Consider the following 19,363-nt stretch of genomic DNA (forward strand, 5'->3'; position numbering starts at 1 on the left):
AAACCCCGCACCCCGGCCGTCAAGCGCCGGCTCGCCCCTCCCTCCTCCTCCTCCTCCTCCTCCCCGCACCGCTCCCCGCAAAGCGTCGCGCGAGAGCCGCGCGGGCCCGATGCGGCGGTGCGGGGCGCTGCTGGCGCTGGGGGCGGCCTGGCTGCTGGCCCGCGCCCTCCTGCCCCGCCGCGCCCCGCACCGCCTGCTCCGCGCCGCGGAGCTGGCCCGCTGCCGCGGGGCGCCCGGGCAGCCCGGCCTCTACCTCGCCCTGCTGGGCCGAGTCTTCGATGTGGAGCGAGGCCGCCGGCACTACGGGCCCGGCGGGGCCTACAGCGGCCTGGCAGGTAGCGGGAGGAGGGGGCTGGGGCGGCGCGGGGGGGGAACAGGGGGGCTCACACGGCCCTGCTCGGCTCGTCCTGCCCGGCCTGGAGCTCGTCCTGCCCTCCTGGGGCCCGTCCTGCCCGGTTTGGGCTCGTCCTGCCCGGTTTGGGCTCGTCCTGCCCGGCCTGGGGCCTGTCTTGCCCTCCTGGGGCTCACCCTGCCCTCCTGGGGCCTGTCTTGCCCTCCTGGGGCCCGTCCTGCCCTCCTGGGGCCCGTCCTGCCCGGTTTGGGCTCGTCCTGCCCGGCCTGGGGCTCGCCCTGCCCTCCTGGGGCCTGTCTTGCCCTCCTGGGGCTCGCCCTGCCCTCCTGGGTCTCACCCTGCCCTGCTCGGCTCGTCCTGCCCGGGCTGGGGCTCACCCTGCCCTCCTGGGGCTCACCCTGCCCTGCTGGGGCCCGTCCTGCCCTCCTGGGGCTCACCCTGCCCTCCTGGGGCCCGTCCTGCCCTCCTGGGGCTCGTCCTGCCCGGCCTGGGGCTCACCCTGCCCGGCTTGGGTCTCATCCTGCCCTCGTGGGGCTCGCCCTGCCCGGCTTGGGTCTCGTCCTGCCCTCGTGGGGCTCGCCCTGCCCGGCTCCCCTGCCCGGCCGGGTCTCACCACCCGGCTGTCCCACAGGGAGAGATGCCACCAGAGCATTTGCGACCGGCGACTTCACCCCGGCGGGACTGGTGGACGACGTCTCGGCGCTGTCAGCAGGCGAGCTGCTGGCCATCCGGAGCTGGCTGGCCTTCTACCGGGACAACTATGAGCCCGTGGGTGGGTGGTTCTGCCCGGGGGGACCCCACGCAGGAGTGGAGGGGATGGGGTGGGTGAGGGTGGCCCTGCAGAACCGGAGAGGACCATGTTTCAGGACGGCAGACCAGGCTTTGTTCAGTGATGTCCAGTGACAGGGCAAGGGGCAATGGGTGCAAACTGGAGCACAGGAGGTTCCATGTGAGTATCAGGAAGAACTTCTTTCCTGTGAGGGTGACAGAGCCCTGGGACAGGCTGCCCAGAGAGGCTGTGGAGTCTCCTTGGCTGGAGACATTCAAACCCACCTGGACACATTCCTGTGTGATGTGCTCTGGGTGCCCCTGCTCTGGCAGGGGGGTTGGACTGGGTGATCTTTCCAGGTCCCTCCCAACCCCTGGGATTCTGTGTGATTCACCTACAAGATGTCCACTGTGGTGAGAGTCTGCCCCCTGTGACTGCTGGAGACCAGTGTCCTGAAACCTGTGAGTGATCAGCTGGAGGTACTGCTAAATCAGACCCAGCTGGAGGTTCTCTTTCCTCTCAGGCAAAGCTTAGCAGTTTTCCTGCCCTGGGCTGTTCTGCTTTTGTCTCTGCTGAGCAAAAGGCAGGAGCCAGCTCTGCAAGTACTGCAATTAGCAGGACTCAGGAGACTGTAGGAGCAGGAGTGCAGGGAAACTGTTCAAGGGAATGAGGTACATGGGTGGGAAAGCTTCTGGGTTCTGCAGCTGAACGTGGCACTGACTTGGTGATCTTTCATGAGGCTCTGCCTGAGCTTGTCACGGAGGGATTTCTTGGGTGGGTAAATTGTTGTGTGACCCAGGAATGGGAAGGATGTCAATTCAGTTTAAAACAATCCCAAACGATTAGTTCTCCTTCCCTGGAAACACTGGGCTCTTCATTTCCAACCTTCTTCTCTCCCAGGGAAGCTGGTGGGCAGATTCTATGATGAAGATGGGGCACCAACAGAAGCCTTGAGGCAGGCTGAGGCTGCCATGGAGGAGGCTCTGAAGTTCCAAGCCGAAAGTGAGGAGATGAAGCAGCGGTTTCCCCCCTGCAACTCTGAATGGAGCTCTGCAGGGGGCAGCCGGTTCTGGTGCTCCAGGCAGAGGTAAATCCCACCTTCCTGCCATCAGGTTTGGTCCCTTTGGAGCAGAACATTTCTGCCCTCTTTTTTTTTTTGGCTGCTCTGAGCTTTGCCATTGCCTCTCCTAGTAGGAGGGACATAGGAGGAGGCCCCTTCCCCTGTCTGATCCCTCAGGCTGTGCTTTCTGACAGAGGCAGAGCCAACCTGCAAGGAGCAGGGGGCCTGTTCTCCCTGTGCCAGGTTTAGCTGCTGTGGGAATTGTTGTCCCTAGATTTTCTCTGCCAGTCCAGCAACTGCTGGCAGCCCCAGCCCAGGCTGGAGTAGCACAGAGGGGTAGGTTGGGTGAGTGAAAAATGTTCTCCAGCATCAGGAACCTGGGGTGGGGGAGGGGGCAGGGTCTGCTTCCTGACCTGGTGAGTGGTAAAAGGAAAATAAAGTTTCATCCCAATCACCACCAATACTTTTAGGAATTTTGTTTCTGAGACAAAAACTCTTCATGGCCCTCTGGAATCAAAATCAGGTTTCAGCAGCTGCCACGTGGGCACAGGATCCTCCTGTTCTCAGGAAACAAGACAGAAACCTCACTAGGACCTTCTGCTGCATTTGAGCAGGTTTTCTGACCCATCAGGAATGCAGGGATTAGCTCCTGTTTTTCAGGAGCCTCCCAGCCTGTTCCAGGCTATTGCCACAACAGGTTTCACTTCAAACCACATCAAAACCAGGTTGAGCTTTGAGTAGTCGTTTCCTACTCGGCCTGGTGAGTTGTGTTCCTCTCTCAGTTTAGGGTTTTCAGGTGAAACCATTTCACAGGCCACGTTGCAAAAGGCTTGGGTGCACCTTGGGGGATCCACTTCTGTGCCTGAACAAGCTGGGGTGCAGCCTGGGAACTGGCTGTTGGGTGCTGCTCTCTTGTGTAAGAGGTTACAGGCTTAAAAGATGCAGTAGTTTGGGGATCAGGCAGGACTGGTCCAGGAAGAGATGCTGTGAAGTAGTTGTGGAAGTTACTGAGATTGGTTTTTATCCCCTTTTGTCCAAGTTCTCCAAATCCCTGTGCTCAGACATGGCACAGGAGGAGGGAGATGGGCGGGTATGGGGGAGCAATCAGCTTCCCCCAGCATTTTGCCCTTGGCCACCCTGTGCTCCAAGAAGGCTGGGGTTCCTTTTCCAGCCACAGAAACGTGGGAAGCAGACCTTGGTGGCTCCCAGCAGGGTGAGGGGATGCAGCAGCCCTGGTGAAACCAGGCTGAGGCCACAGGTTTCTGAAGCACAGTCATGAGAAGGGATCAGGAAGCTGTGGCACGTTGGCTTTTGGGAGCACCTCAGTGGGTGCACTCTTGGTTCTGACTCTCCCAGGTTGTCTTGGCTGTTACCTAACGATTCTCAGTGGGCTGGAAGTGTGTTTTCATGGCTTGGAATTGTTATTTCTTCTTCCTTTTCCACCTGCAGTGGGGGAGTGAGCAGAGCCTGGGCTGGAGTTCCCCGGAAGCTCTACCGACCCGGTGCCAGGGGGAGCCGCTGCGTGTGTGTGAGGACTGAGGGTCCCCCCTGGGGCCAGCCCCCCTCTGCCCAGCACCCCGACAGGGGCGACCTGGATGACCCTCAGCTGGAGGAGTACGAGGGCTGCCCCCCCCTGGCCGAGCAGTGTCTGCTCAGGCTGTGATCCTGCTGCCACATCCAGGGGGGCGGTGGGTCCCGCGGAGACCCCGTCCTCAGCGGCAGGGGAGACCTCGGGGATCCCCCAGCCCAGCAGGAGCAGCAGACAAACAAATGAGACACCAGAAGGAAACCAACAAGCATGTCCTGACCTGCCATGTCTGCGTGCCAGTGAATCCCTCCAGGGATGGTGACTCCCCCACCTCCCTGGGCAGCCCCTTCCAGTGCCTGCCCATCAGTAGACTCCTCTTTTCCTAATACCCACTCTAAAGTTGAGCCCAGGAAGAAGGGAAGGGTGTGTGTGTGGGGAAAGGTGTTTTAAGGTTTGGTTTTATTTCTCACCACCAAATTCTGATGTGATAGGTGTATCAATTAAATTCATTTCCCCAAGTAAAAGTCTGTTTTGTCCATGATGGTAACTGGTGAGGGATCTCACCCTGCCCCTATCTCAACCCACGAGCCTTTTGTCACACTTTTCTCCCCGTGTCCAGCTGAGAGGAGTGATGGGGTGGCTTTCAGAGGCATGTGGTGTCCAGCCAGGGTCAACTAACCACCACAGCTGGCTGTGTATTTCTCACTACCCATATACTCAGGTAGCTGTGACCACCAAGTGATGCACAACTGGCTTATCTGTAGGTTTTGGAGCTTCTCTTGTCACAGGCTGGGAAGGTTAGAAATGGAGGATTAGAGGGACAGGCCCTCCCTGCTGGGGGACAGAATCCCAGACATTGTACTTTGGGTGGGCAGCTGCAGCTCCATTCCCTTCTGCCTGGGAAAAGGGAGTAACAACAAAGTCATGGTATTTGTGACTGATTTAAGAGGTGGAGTTGAGAGGAGGAGGAACCACTTTAGCCAAATTAGTGGCTAAAAATATGAGAAAGGTGATACTTTCTTTCTGGGGGGGGTTTCACCAGAGGGGGCAGGGATAGGACAAGGGGTGATGGTTTTAAACTGGAAGAGGGGAGTTTAGATTAGATATCAGGAAGAAATTCTTCACCATGAGGGTAGGAAGGCACTGGAACAGGCTGCCCAGGGAGGTTGTGGCTGCCCCATCCTTGGCAGTGTTGAAGGGCAGGTTGGATGGGGCTTGGAGCAGCCTGGGCTGGTGGGAGGTGTCCCTGCCCATGCAGGGAGGTTGGAACCTGATGATCTTTAAGGTCCCTTCCAACCCAAACCATTCTATGATTCTTTCTTTGTGCTTTATTCCTGTGGTATTTTTCCATCTAAAAATCACAAATTGCAAGATGCAGAGCCTGAATGATCTGCAAAAAGTGAGCTGGTGGTGGTGGGTGCTGTGTTCTGAGGCAAGGACAAGAGCTGTGGCAGCACCACCCACCTCAGCTGACTTCATCTCTGCCTCCTGCAGTCATGCTAATGCTCCTTCCCAATTGCCATAATTACTCCAGAGTTTAAAGGTAGCAGGGAGAAGCCTGAATTTCCCTACAATTCAGGTATGTAGTATCTAGGAACTTGGGCAGTTCAGCTGTACACAAGCTTTATCAGATTCTTGGAGTACAGAAGGTGAAGGTCAGAGCTGTTTCCTCATTAGCTGTTTGTATTAGATACTGTGCAAAGAAGATATTAGAAGCCACCTACCAGGATAATTGTTTTATATTATCTTACCCATCCTGCTCCTCTGATTCACTAACATTACTGAGGTCAGGAATGGGTAGTTTTACACAGGTGACAACAAAAGCTATGTGGTAATGTCTCCTATTTCCATCCTGCTACACAACCTCCTCCCTTCTGGTGAGCAGCCATGCCCTGGGGCAGGATGTCTCTTCCCAGCTCCCCCTGGAGCCTGTGCACATTTTATCACAGCTGGTAAAATCCAGGAACATGAAGGGTTCCTGAAGAGCAGGACAAGTCAGGATCATTTCTGAGCAGGACTGAAAAGGGCAAGGGACTCCCTGTGTAAGGCTGATATGCTGCAAACCCCAGGCTGCAGGGTGGCCCGTGGTGGCTTTTGTGGAGTTGTTGTTGGAATCTGGTTGCTGGTGCAGCTGCAGCCTCAAGGGACACACACCCAAGCACCCAGGGGCCAGCAGCACCACAGAGCTGTGTTCAGCTCTTTTCTTTAAGGCAGCTGCTACCTCTTCATAAACAGCTGATAAATTCAGTTTGGGGCTACTACCACCTCTGAAGAAGGTCCCATAAATTTAAGCAACTAGTTAATAACTAGTGAGAGGACAAGAGGCCTGGCAGCATTGCTCCAAAGCAAGAGTAACCCCTTTGCTGCAGGCAGGTATGTTCAGATGAGGCTACAGCTGCCAGGAATGGGAGCCACACAGCACTTTAAATGTGTACATACTTATGGTAATAAATGTTTAGGGCTTTGTGTTTTCCTGATTTGTTTTTCTTTCCACCTGGTTCTGCTGTTTCTTTTGCACCATCATCTGGAAGATAAATCCAGGCAGCAGAGCCATCACACATTGCTCATTTTAGAACTGAAACTCAGCTCTAGGCTTGTGCCTCACTTCCCAGCTCCAGACCAAGCTGTGCAGAGTCTGCAGAGCAGGGCTTCATTGCCTCAGGAACCTGGGTGCCTTTAACTGTCAGCAGCACAGCAGTTGCTTTTGGACACACCTTTAACAAGAAAGTGTATTTAAAGGTCAAACCATCCCCAAAAATGAGTGGCAAGTGTCTTTAAAATAGCTTTAAAAGTTGCAGCAAATTCAATACTGGAACAAGTAGCCTGTAAGGGCAACTCAACATCACAACCTGGGAGTCCCAGTTAAAGGTGCATCAGTTCTGTCATTCCAAGCAAGTTTCATCTTGCTGTGTGCTTGAGCTCTGTGCAAATTGTGCTAAAGGCTCAGGGTGATTTTGATCTTAAGGGCTGCACAAAAATAAGCTGCTGCAGGGAGGCAAGATGGGATGGTGTTGCTTAAAGTTGGTTGAAAAAAAAAAAAAATCAATTCACAGCTTGTTATTCAGTTTAGTGTTTGGAAACACTAGGGGGGAAAGTTTGTCTTGCACAAGGAGTCAGTCATCTGTGGGAACAAACAAGGAGACACCCTCACTAGCCTGAAGCTCCAAGATGATCCTTTGCTACTCCAATGCAAAAGCTCAGCTGGATTCTCCCCTGGCAGAACAGGGTGGGAAGAAAACAGTGATATTTACACAGGGGTGAAGTCAAGACTAGACAGTGCTCTGATCCAGCTCACCATCCAGCTGTACTCCAGCAGTGTTGTTAAGGCAGGACTAACATCACAATCTCACCCGGGTTGTTTGGTCAGTTGTGCTGTTGCACTGCAGCTTTCCTGGAGGCAAAGGAAGAGCAGGTACCTGCTCTTCCAGGAGGTGCAGCTGCTCACCAGTACAGGGCTGAAAGCACCAATACTTTGTTACTTGTCCAGTAACACATCTGAGCTGAGAAGTGCTTTACTCCATGAACCAGCCCACAGGAAGTGAGGATTGTTTCTGTAAGGATAAGTACATCTAGGATAAAGCATTCAAGATGCCTCTGTGGTATAAACCACCACACCTTGTCAGCCAGAAGAACAGTTATGGTGGTTCCACAACATTCAAATGAATACCTGGAATCATGTCAGAAAAAAGAACAGAAGTTGCCATGCCCAATGAACACTGTATCCCTCTTCACCCTGTGGCTTGGGAAGGACAGCTTGCAGAGGGGCAGCTGTCTCAAGAGACAATAACTTGGTTACCAAGGTGTCCTTACCAAGGTGTCCACCTCACAGTGCATCATCTGGTTATGCCTTTTATTACAAGTAGAATCATTACACAACAAAGTAATGCATATTGGAAAAATACATTTTTACAATTACTCCAGACAAACGTTGCAGATAAAATGCCATTGTTCCAAGACTTCCTTTTCTATTTCACAGAGGGTATTAGAAGGTTCAGTTATTTTTGTCACTCATACAAGCTTTGATTTTTCTAGAGAGGAGTTTGCTGCAGTACCCAACTCTGCTGATTACAAGGGGAAAAAACAAAAAAAAGAGGACTTGCCTATTAATAGTTGATCTACAAAAAAAATCCAGCCTTGGCCTCCCATATTGTTACATGTTAGTTTATAAGCATGATGTGAGCAGTCATCCAAGCCATTGGTCTCCAGCTTAGGAAGTCCTTAAGGCATCTGTCAGCTTTCAGCCAGCAACTTGCTGTGCTCTGCTGGTACCTCCAACGCTCACATTCTCACTCCACTGAGTGGTGTGAAACAGCAACTGCACCTTTTGCAGACACACAAGTTAAAACTGAAGCCAGCCTGCATGTTGCTCTTGTGTAAGTGCTGGATGACTCCAACCAAGAGGAATCCAGTCTCAGAACAAAAAGCTACAGCATGAACCACCACAGGCTTCCCTGCTGAAGTGCCTAAAGCCTGACTGGGCAGCACCACTTCCCAGGAACAGACCTTTGTTTTCCAGACACCCTTTTGTTCAATGCTTGGCAGACCTCTCAAAGTTAACAGATACCACTGACAGACAGCAGGGGCAGGAGGGGTGGGGTTTTTGGTCACAACTGTTGGATGCTACAAGAAGGAAAAGCAGTTGGTTATGGAGTTAAAAATGCATTGACCACTACTGCATTACTAAGTGCCTCCAACCACATTTGTGCCTGCAGAACTCCAAAACATCTCAGAGCTCAGACCATACTTGGCAGAGTGTCTAAAGGACTGAGCCCCACCAGCTGTTTGCTGGGGTCAACCTCTTTAGCTGATGAACCACAAGAGAACTTCATTTCTGGTTCAAGTTGTGAGCTTTTCCCCTGTAACTCTGGCAGAAAGCTGCTTAGAGCTGGCTGGAAGGAAACTATATCTCAAAGGCACTTTAAAATGATAACATTTTGGTGAATTTAGTTGCCTTGAATTTAATGAACACTTCAGACCATACTTTAGTTTATCAAGAAACTTCACTTTCCTTTCAGACTTCAATGAGAAAGCAAGCTGGTACAGGATTGGCTGTAAACAGCAAACCATGAGCATGACATAGGGTTTCCCAGATCTTTCCAAGAGTTTCAAGGCAGTTTTACTTCATAATCTATTTCTAAAAAAGATCAACTAGCCAGCCTTAAGCTTGCCATGCAGCTAAGCTGATATTTTTCATCATTTAAAAGGTTGCTTATTCTGTTAAAACTGAGCTCCCTGTTCCCACCCCCCTTCCATCAGAGAAGTCACTGATAAAATGTTGTTTAAATGTCTCTGTTGTGCAGTTTTCCAACCAAGCTGAACTCCACAGGCTGTGGCCCTGCACAAACACTCTTCAACCACTATCCTTAAGCTTCCTGAGCACACACTTACCACTGCACAGCACTGCAGCTCCAAACCAAGAAGGAAGTCAGCATGTTTTCATGGGACACACCACAGCCAAGACTCCTTTCACCAAATACACTCTCTCTCCATCATCACCTCTCACTGCTAGAGACCTGCAACCAGTGATACTCTGAAACATCAGAAATCAGCAGACTAAGAGTACAACGTTTTCCATCATCTATTTCACTTAAAAAAACCCAACTGTAGCTTGCAGTTAAATGCTTTAGACACCATTATTTTCCACCTCATTCACCTAAAACATGATGCCAGAGATGCACCATTAGTAACTGTGTTACAAGGACCAGCTGTGTTACTCTGTTGGAACAGGACAGCAGCAGACATTATACAGTGAGGCAAATCTGTGTTACCATCCATTATTCTTCTCTAGTGTTACAAGGGTGAGATTCCAGTTATAAAATATGCATATTGGAAGATCAAAGTGCAGATCAAGTGAGACTCGATGTGAAATTCAGCGTGCAAATGTCAGCAGTTACACCCTCTCCCATCCTTCTCTTGCACAAGTTTGAGCAAAACCTCAAGCCAGTCTCCCCTAAGAGCAGCAAGTCTGGTTTATCATCTCAACTTAAAGACTTAACAAGTCACTATTCCCAACAAGGCAACATGTCACCATCGTGTCCATATTGTACACTGGAGATAACAGTCATTAAATAAATGCACACCAGTTCATGAGTAGAAATGAGGAATGCTAAGTTGAGGCTGAACTAGGTTCATCTCTTGGGACAAAACCAGCCCTAAAATGACATGCAGTTTTGCTGAAGTACACATTTTTTTTCTGACTGAAGCCTTAGCCCACCAAACCATAACCTTATCTGTCAGCAGAGTTTCTTCCTGTTTACCTAGAAAATGTGGTGTTGGATTTTTACAGATTCAGCATGTTTAAGAGAGCACAACCAGCCCAGATTAAAATACCACAGCTTAATCCAAATGCCTGGCACCACTCGGCCAGTTCAGAGTCCCTCCTTCAAGGCCAGAGATGTAATGTTTATGGGAAGCCTCCAAACACACTCCCACTCACCAGCAATCCTGCTGAAACTGGACCCAAATGTCATGTCTAGAGGTGCAGCACATTCTACACTGGTAAGGTTACTGACTCCCCTGCAGCAGTTAACCAGGGTCTTTAATGCAAAGGAAAGTGCTACTACCCCTCATGGGATTCATAATGCACTTCAGCATTTATTGCTGTATTGAGAGTTAAACTACTTAACCAGTTTTAGTGTTTCTCCATTTAGCATGTGCTGAGGCCTTTCAACACACTTATGTTCATTTATCCAAGTTTCATGAACTGGAAAGACTAGCAACGTAAATATGAAAGTGCAGCAAGGACTTTGACAGCTCTAGCAAGTATGAGCAAGAGTATTTACTGGCTAAAACAATCTTGCACTTTCTCTTGAACATGCTAAAGCTAACGAGACATTTACTGAGGAGGTATCAAGATGTGGATCTGCAATTCTGACTGCTTTGCATCAGATGTTGTAAAGCTTTCTGTTGTAAGGCCACAATTCTTGAGCTATGCTTAGAACTACCCCCTTTTCTGAAGAGTTTTCTCAAAATGACCAGTGGTTGCAACAGCTCATTCTAGCTTCACAAGAAGTCTTCTCTAGAGAAAGGGAACATTTAAGACAAAGCAAAGGAAGATACCTGGTTACCCTGAAACTTAATGCCATCTCTACCAAGCAGCCTGAAAGCCACAGGACTTAATAGAGTTGCTCAGTGCAAAGCACCATGTCAAGGACAGACCTGTTTTATGTTGATTCCAACATCAGCCTAACAGTTGGAGCTTCCATCCCCCACTGCAACTAGAAGAGGGTCTAAATTCTTTTGTCACTTGTTTTCAACAATCCACTCAAATTCCTAGTGAAGTCTATCACAGCCCAATACATTTACAGTCATACAAAGTCATTTATACCAGAATATATTGTAACAGGGTCCTTAATTAGTTCAGTCTATTGCAGAAGACATGTATAGGCCTCCTCTTCCCTACCCAGAGGGCTTGTAAGCAGAGCTGCTGTCCAGAGCACTGACTGGGGATCCCTTTACTTCCACAGCATACTAGGAGACTCCTCCCAGAGTCAGGACATCAAAGCAGATGTTGCAAACTCGAACTGGCTTGTTCAGATCAAATTTGATGATAGGAATCTCCTTTGTTGAGCACTTATGGCAGAGCAGGCGTCCACAGTGTCGGCTGGTGGTAGAAAAGGGGAGGGAGAAAAAGTCACTTCATAGTGAAACATCAGGGTTTATCCTCTTTGATACTCTTTATGCATGAGAGCTTCACTAAAAAGGTACAGTAGCAACTGAAATGCTACAGTTTTTCTGATATCTTTTGACATCTCATGTAGTAGCTGAATAGTAACACTAAAAATGGGTGGTGCACCAGCCAGCTGGTGCTACTGCAGCTCCTCTGCAACCCTGGGCCAAGAGAAACATCTTTGCTGTTAACACCCATCTAACACAGCATCTTTTGTAGAAGTGCAGACTAGTTAAGAAAAGGTAACTCACATCTAAACAAGAGCCACTCATTCAGCATCTTCAGTCATTTCCACCTTCCCAACAGCTCTCCTAACCTAAGCTGGCAGGGGCTGCCCCAAAGCTGTCCCCTGTTTCAGAACAGGTCAGCCCCACTTCTCAAAGCAGGCATCTAAATTCTGTTTCACTAGTGGAACTGTGACATGATTTCTCATTTCTAACAGATCAGAATATTAAGTGCACAAGCTGCTGAGGATGAGATTTCAGTCAGACCACCAGTTACTGACCTAACAACTATGACTGGGTGGAATGTTTCAGCTGGATTACTGGTTATACATCTAGGGTACTATGGAGGTTTCCTCAACCACCAGAGGGAACAAGCCTAGCTACATTTGGAAGAGAAACCCATTTCCTAGGAAGCACAGCAAGAGGTGTCACATTACCAGTGATGCTTTCTTGTCGTGACTCCAAATTTGGCAGTGCATTCATAGCAGTTGGAGCCATCACACCAGGGAGGTTCTTTTGTCAGCATATCTGTTAGAGGCAAAAATGTCAAGGCAAAATGGGCTCAGGCATCTCTGGAGTGCAAGGTAACATTAAAGAGGGTTTTTCAAGTTTCAGGTTGCATCCAGTATTTATCTACTCCTGCTGTAGTTGTGGTCTGGTGTATAGACAGTGCACAGTTGCTTTCATCAACATCACATCCACAGCAACTACACAGCACAAGTTAAAAAGCAGTATCCAGGTTTTAAGCTGCATTAGCCTATGACACCAGCCATGATTCCCCATGTTTGTCCTTCCAGAAAAAGTAATATCGAAGTCTGACAGGTCTGCACTGGGAAGCTTTTCAGTTGATCATGAGAAAAATGACTGTTTCTATCCCAAGCTTAAAGTAATAGACTATTCAGAAGTTCAGCCGCTCTGAAATTACTGAGACATGTCCAGAGTTCTTTCCTGCACCAAGATATCATAGAATCACAGAACAGTTTCAGTTGGAAGGGACCTCATGGATCATCTAGATCCAACCCCCCTGCATGGGCAGGGACACCTCCCACCAGCCCAGGCTGCTCCAAGCCCCATCCAACCTGCCCTTCAACACTGTCAGAGATGGGGCAGCCACAGCTTCCCTGGGCAAGCTGTCCCAGTGTCTCACCACCCTCACAGTGAAGAACTTCTTCCTGATGTCTCACCTAAATCTCCCCTCTTCCAGTTTTAATCTGCTCCCCTTGTCCTCTCACTCCATACCCATGTCAAAAGTCCCTCTCCAGCTTTCCTGGAGCCCCTTCAGGCACTGGAAGGCTGAAGCAGATCTCAGAAGCATAAACTATAACCCACTTTCTAACTGTAGCAGGTAGTACTTACCCAGCAGTCTGAAGAGAAGCTGTTTTGTAGCAACTTGGTAGTTGAAGATATTGACTCCTTGGTTGTTGTTAACCCCCAGGCGAGCTCCAGCTCTCACTATTGCACGACACAAATTTGCATTTCCCTTCATGTAAGCCAACAGGAGCACTGAAAAATAAAAGCCAGCCACTTCCCTGCTAACAGAGTGACAGTGCTGCACTCAGTCCAGAGTAGGATCTGAGCTCTTTTCAGTTTCTGTGTAATGTTTGAATCTTACTGTACTTAACATACTACTATTATTTCAGCTTTAAAAGTGACACACCGTTAACATGACTTGAGTGACTTTTAAGTTGAACAGCTGTTGAATCTCACCTGTGTTTCCTTCAGCATCAGGTTTGTCCAGAGGGTACTCTGGCATACACTCCAAGAAGAGGTCACAGATGGCTGCTGCATTATCTTTCCCGTACTGTCCCAAAATATGCATTGGTGACTGGCCTCTGGGGAAAAGAGTTTGCCATTCTGATCAAAGCCTGCTTGCTATTAGTTACTCATCCAACTCTCCTGGTTTTTCAGTTAGGCATAGCATTGTTTAAGTCTGAACCAAAGTAACTCAGTACATCAGACATAACTATCTACATCTTCCTTTTCTTTGTATACATCATGTCACACACTTTAGACACAGCATGCTCTGCACACTTCACTCTAACTTCAGTGTAGAAACACTAGAATCCAAGCCAAATCTCTGGGGATTTTTTAAATCTAGTCATACCAGCACATATTTTAAAATAAACTGTGGTTCTTTTAGTCTGTTAAGACTATACTAATTACCTAATATTAAAGGCTTCTGCATCTACATTGCACTCTGTGAGGAGGACCCGGATATTGTTTAGACGGCCATGCATCACTGCCAGATGAAGAGCTGAAAAGCAGAAGAGAACCTTCAAGAACCTGAAGTAGTTAATGGCAGCAGAAATTACAGCCTGACAACATTAAGTCCTCCCCTTCCACTTCCCCACCTTCCCTCTCCAAAACTCCTTCCACCAGCTTTGATTTCTTGGACTTCCCTTCTCTTTTTCACCTTTGAAGAGCAAGCCCGTTCAGTGGGCTCTCTCTACCTCTAGGAGATATTACTATGCACAGACCTACTGAAGTGTTGCCATCTACTTTTAAGCCTTCAGAAGTTTACCATTATTTCCATTTTCATCTACTGCTGCAAAGTCTACTCCATTCTCCAGAAGGACTGAACAAATGGTGGGCAGATCTTGCTGGGCTGCTAAGTGAAGAGCAGTCTGACGATGCTTGGTCAGTTCATTCACCTGGGCACCTGCAAGCAGCTGTCAAGAAGGAACATGTGCAAAGATGTTTTTAGGGATATTAGCCAACAGCTTAATGTCTCTCAATGAGGCACATAAGGCTCCACTGCACAGAGATACTTCTAGGCCTCCAGCACATAGAAAATGCTGTCATTACTGGGCTGCTGCAACGTGGAAGTGCAAGGAAAGGTTCAGTTGGAAGGGACCTTATGGATCGTCTAGATCATTCCCCTGCGTAGGCAGGGACACCCACCAGCCCAGGCTGCTCCAAGCCCCATCCAACCTGCCCTTCAACACTGCCAGTGATGGGGCAGCCACAGCTTCCCTGGGCAAGCTGTTCCAGGGTCTCACCACCCTCACAGGGAAGATTTTCCTCCTCACGTCTCACCTCAATCTAGTGCACATCACGTGAAGGTTATTGATGCAGCTCAGCTAACAGGACAACCTGAGGGAACCTGATGCAAATCTGAGCTCTGTTTCAGAAAAAAGCAGTGGCACCTTCAGCTGACCTCTCCAGCAACGTGCCTTAAGGCAGAAGGTGCATTTTTAAGTAGCAGAAAAACGCCTCTTGGCTACTGACCAGGTTGCGCACGATGATCTCGGAGCCAGCCTGCACTGCCAGGTGCAGAGGGGTCAGCTTGGAGGCGTCCTGCACCCGGGAGTTCACGTTGGCCTGCACACTGATCAGGAACAGCACACTCTCAATGTCTGAGTTCTGAACAGCTACATGGAGGAAATTCCGACCTTTGTTATCAACCTGTGGCAGAAAGGGCATGTGAAATGAAAGGGATTATTTCTGTAGAACAGCCAGTTCTCAGGGAAGGACATTTTTTTCAGCAAGAGCTACTTGCTCCCTCTACCTGAAGTGAGCTTTAGAGTCTTGTTCCTTTCACTGCTTGACATTAGAGACTTCCTTGATAGATGTGACCGTTAAATAAACCAAACTGAGAAATTATCAGCTGCAACAGCTCACTCTAGTCTGCTCCAGAGCACTTTATTTCTACTTTATAACCTTGTCATTTCATGACTACACACTGGAGAGTATTATGACAGACAAAAGGTTAACAGCTGTTGTAGGAAGTACTGAGCAGCAGTTCATGAAAAACTCAGCTAAAGGAAAAAATCTTGAGTCAATCTTGTAGTTAACACCAGAGAAGGAAGCAACAAGCAATCCTGCCATAGTGATGCACAGTGTATTCATTTTTTGTCTCAATACCAAGTTTTGTTCATCTTTGCCTTGGAGCTGATGTTAATGTATATTTGGAACTGACTGTATTTGTAACTACCTTTTAGAAACATTGCAAGAGCTCACCAAGTACTCTCATACTTTACTAATTGTTAAAGCTTACATAGACTAGGAACAAACTCCTGATCAGCTGCATGAAGCATCACACGAGAAGCCTGAAGATACAGTTGGAGGTTTTATAGTTCCAGCAGTGCAGCCTAAAATCCATTATTCAGTTACTTTAGGTCAGGGTTTCTATTTTGGGCAGCTTTAGGAAAGCTAGGTAATAAGATTAGTTTGGTAATAATCCAGCACAAGACAAAAGTTAGAACTTTCTCCTTATATACACCTATGCCTGTCCCTCAATTTAGTACTGACAAGATAAGATTTGATGAGACACTAACCCTTGATGTTCTTCCTCACACATAGCATGTCCAAACCTACAGTTTCCTAAGAAATCCTGCTACAGAAAACTGACATCTTGCAAACCTCACTGCATGTAAAGCCATAAAGGGATAAAGCAGAATTTACTTGTGGAACACATGTTATCGTGGGCTAGTGCAGTAAGACAACCAGCATGTTTTGAATGTTCCCAGCTTACCTGCTCAGCAGCTCCTGGCTCCCTCTTCAGAATTGCCTCAGCTGCTTTGTTGTTTTTGTATGTCATGGCACAAGCAAAGGGAGTCATTCCTTGCCTGTCACGTACATTAAGCTTAATATCTGGATGTGAAATCATCAGCTGGATGATAACATTATGCTGGTTGCTAATGGCAACATGGATTGGAGTTCTTCCTTCTGCATCCTAGAAGGAAACCAGGAAGTTTGTTATATCAAGATTCACTAAAACACAAATCCTTCCTTAACTCTGAAAAGAAGACAAAGCTGTTTAGTTTAGTTCTAAGGATTAAAACTGGAGGAGGGGAGATTTAGGTGATACATTAGGAAGAAATACTTCAGTGTGAGGGTGGTGAGACCCTGGAATAGTGTCCCATCTGGGGACACTGGAACACCTCCCATCCCTGGAAGTGTTGAAGGGCAGGCTGGATGGGGCTTGGAGCAACCTGGGCTGGTGGGAGGTGTCCCTGCCCATGCAGGGGGGTTGGATCTAGATGATCTTGAAGGTCCCTTCCAAACCAAATCATTCTATGATTTTATGATAATGATTAATTACAGCAGAATACAGCTCTGCTCCTGCCTTTATTTCACACTAGGGACAGGAGAGTTGAACTGCAATCATTACATCAGAAAAACAGCACTTAAAGAAGTTTTCTGTATTATTATTTTCCTTCAGTATAGCTGCCTCAATTAACCCATCTACCTGAATTAACCCATCAAACAGACAGATAACCACTAGATCTGGCAAGAAGGGACAGGAAAGAAAGCAGAACTGCAGAACTGCAGCCACGCATCACACCAGCTCAGCCACAACACAAGGATGTTCTTTTTCCTATCAAGCAAAATACACAACTGAGCAGGAAGTTGGTTTTCACTACATTAGAGGCAAAGAATCAACTTCAAAGAAACTGTGCACAGTTTCTCTACATACCTGAGCATTGACATTGGCACCAAACTCCAAAAGGCACTGGACCACCTCTTCTAGTCCCCAGCAGGCTGCCAAGTGTAGGGGTGTCTGTCCATCATGAGCTTCCTCTTCCCCTTCTCCATTTGGGCCTGGCTTTCTGGGGCTATTCACATCACAGCCACTAAAACACATACAATACAGTCATTTTACTACATTCAATGCAGATTTAAACAGTTCCAAACAAGGGTCAGAAAAAGTTTACAAGAGCTGATCAGGCAACTGCTGACACGTGCTACATACACACAAGTTCCTGGTTTGATTCTTGTCATCAAGAACATGATGCTAATACAGGTAACAGAATGTTCAAGATTAGACTTCCAGAAGTGTCACCAAAAGTCTAAGGAAGCACATGCCTGTTATGGGCTCAAAATAGCATCCAATTAATTTATGCCAGGAAAATATATACAAATACATGGGGAGGTTTGTATTTTAGGGGTCTGACCTGCGAATCAGGAAGCAGGCTATTTGCTCACTGTTTTCATCAATAGCTCTGTGAAGAAGAGTCTGCAAACAGCCACTTGGGCCTGACCCCCAGCAGGTGGAATCACAGCCATGCCTAACCTGGAAGGAGAAGCACAATCAGGCAGGGAAATTTTTTTTTTTGTTACATCTCTAGAAGGCTCTTACTACTTTATATAGTCCTTGACTAATGCTGCTGTAACATTATCCTTTAGAGGGAGAATGTGAGATGCCTTATCTAGCCTCTCAGAAGTCAGGAGGCTATTTTACTGTCTTCCATAAAATATTTTATTGGTCTACTATGTAATACTTAATTAGGTAGTGTTCACTAACAATGCAGGTATTCACCCATGTACTCTTAAATAAACAGGTCTTTTGGGTAATAAATATTTGGGTAATAAACAGTTTGGGTAACAGGGTAACAGTGCTCACTTCCAGCAATGACAAGCACTTAAAGTATCTCAAGCAGCACCAACAGACATTGTCTTGGAGGTCTGGTCCCTTTATTTGCTTTTCTCTATATTCAGCTAAACAGGGGTAGTTTTTTTTCAGGAATTGAATTTCTAATATTTACCTAAGTAAGTAGTTCTGTAGCAAATTATGATGTGGCACTTAAATCAAACTTTTTCCACTCCCCATTACAAGGTTTATATATGAGTAGCTACAGTGTTTTCTCCACAAATATTTTCATCCAACACCAGCACAAATGGTCAAGTACAGTCACAGGATGTATTCCTCAGGTCACCAGCACAGCTTTTAAATAGTTGTCTCCAGCAGACAATAACTGAATGTTGGAGACAAAGCTTTCAAGTAACTTCCTTTTGAGGGAGACACAGGAGGCCTATTTGCACCTCCTAAGCAGTCTCCAGCTGAATCAACTATGCCTGAAATTAAATAGTCTTTAAAGTAAATATAAAGCTTTAAAAGCCTTCTTGATGGAAGTTTAGAAGGCAATAGAAAGCAACACATGCTCTAAGCATATATATGGGTGCTCAGTTTTATTCAGGAAGCTGATCCTTCACACAAGTCTGGTATGCTACAGACTGATGTTTTTAGTAGATCAGTCTAAACCTTCCTCTTTCCAGAATCAGGAATCCAGACAGCATATTCCACATTTTTATTACTGTGCTGAAAGATATTTGGCTATGCAGACTATAGTGTTTATAAAATATTTCCCAAGAAAAAGGAAATTCTGGTCAAGAAAAATCTCCAGAAGTTAGACAGTGGTACAGGACTACTGCTGTTCTCATTATTCACTTTGCTTTTGCTCATGAGCCCTTGTTTCTAGCAAGATGCACAAAAGTGAGACTAAATGAAGGCAACTGACAGTCTTACCAGAGTTGATGCGATATCTTCCAGGTTGTTCTCCAAGGCAAGCCATAAAGGAGGATTTCCTTTCTCATCTGGCACAGACATGTCTGCTCCCCTGGTACAGATGGCATCGACCACAAGAGGGAGCTGGTTTTTTATAGCTAGTTGTAGGGCAGTCTCTCCATCCTGTGTCCTGTAACGGGTACAGTTTGAAGTGTGTCACTGCTGCATTATAAAGTTAGGCCTCGAGTTACAGATGAACAGATGCCAACATTTATCTCCTCACGTGTGTAGTTTTGCTGTGATAAGAACATCTCTACAGCCAAGCAAATGCATCATGGTAGCTTTTCATCACAGCTAGGTAGCTCACCTTTCTCTCCTTCCACCTTTAGTAGCAAGCGATTGATTTCTTAAGTTTGATAAACATGTTAGTGTTCATAACTCAGAGACACTAATTTCCTTATGTACAGCCACTGTTTGAACAGTGTTCCTTCAGAGCAAGCCTACAGCCACAGAAGTGATCAGTTTTCTCTGCA

The 19,363-nt window shown here is 47.6% G+C and overlaps 2 protein-coding genes and 1 long non-coding RNA gene across 7 annotated transcripts in view; 2 read left to right on the plus strand and 1 right to left on the minus strand.

The window, feature by feature from the left end:
• Window positions 1–6,181, plus strand: part of LOC127392175 (uncharacterized) — an 87,685-nt gene extending 81,504 nt beyond the window's left edge. The window contains exon 2 of the long non-coding RNA XR_007891205.1: window positions 4,972–6,181. This is a non-coding gene — a long non-coding RNA (uncharacterized LOC127392175). The remainder of the gene's footprint in view (window positions 1–4,971) is intronic.
• LOC127392168 (neuferricin) lies at window positions 45–6,181 on the plus strand. Its single transcript, XM_051635784.1, has 4 exons — window positions 45–335; window positions 984–1,124; window positions 2,022–2,208; window positions 3,631–6,181. Exons 1-4 carry the CDS (start codon window positions 110–112, stop codon window positions 3,842–3,844), a joined length of 768 nt encoding a protein of 255 aa, XP_051491744.1. The 5' UTR covers window positions 45–109; the 3' UTR covers window positions 3,845–6,181.
• A 1,364-nt stretch (window positions 6,182–7,545) lies between these two features.
• Window positions 7,546–19,363, minus strand: part of ANKFY1 (ankyrin repeat and FYVE domain containing 1) — a 33,039-nt gene continuing 21,221 nt past the window's right edge. Inside the window, exons 15-25 of one of the 5 annotated variants that reach the window (XM_051635721.1) lie at window positions 18,852–19,020; window positions 17,500–17,618; window positions 17,022–17,178; window positions 16,077–16,277; window positions 14,831–15,007; window positions 14,124–14,271; window positions 13,766–13,856; window positions 13,310–13,434; window positions 12,959–13,054; window positions 12,040–12,130; window positions 7,546–11,312 (exon numbers count right to left, since the gene is read on the minus strand). In XM_051635721.1, the coding sequence (XP_051491681.1) occupies window positions 11,180–11,312; window positions 12,040–12,130; window positions 12,959–13,054; window positions 13,310–13,434; window positions 13,766–13,856; window positions 14,124–14,271; window positions 14,831–15,007; window positions 16,077–16,277; window positions 17,022–17,178; window positions 17,500–17,618; window positions 18,852–19,020 (1,507 nt within the window). In that variant the 3' untranslated portion in view covers window positions 7,546–11,179. Of the gene's footprint in view, window positions 11,313–12,039; window positions 12,131–12,958; window positions 13,435–13,765; window positions 13,857–14,123; window positions 14,272–14,830; window positions 15,008–16,076; window positions 16,278–17,021; window positions 17,179–17,499; window positions 17,619–18,851; window positions 19,021–19,363 lie in introns of those variants that run through there. The other 4 variants (XM_051635720.1, XM_051635724.1, XM_051635723.1 and 1 more) reach the window with 4 other exon arrangements.

This window comes from Apus apus, chromosome 18, assembly GCF_020740795.1.
Source record: "Apus apus isolate bApuApu2 chromosome 18, bApuApu2.pri.cur, whole genome shotgun sequence".
Classification (NCBI taxonomy): Eukaryota; Metazoa; Chordata; class Aves; order Apodiformes; family Apodidae; genus Apus; species Apus apus.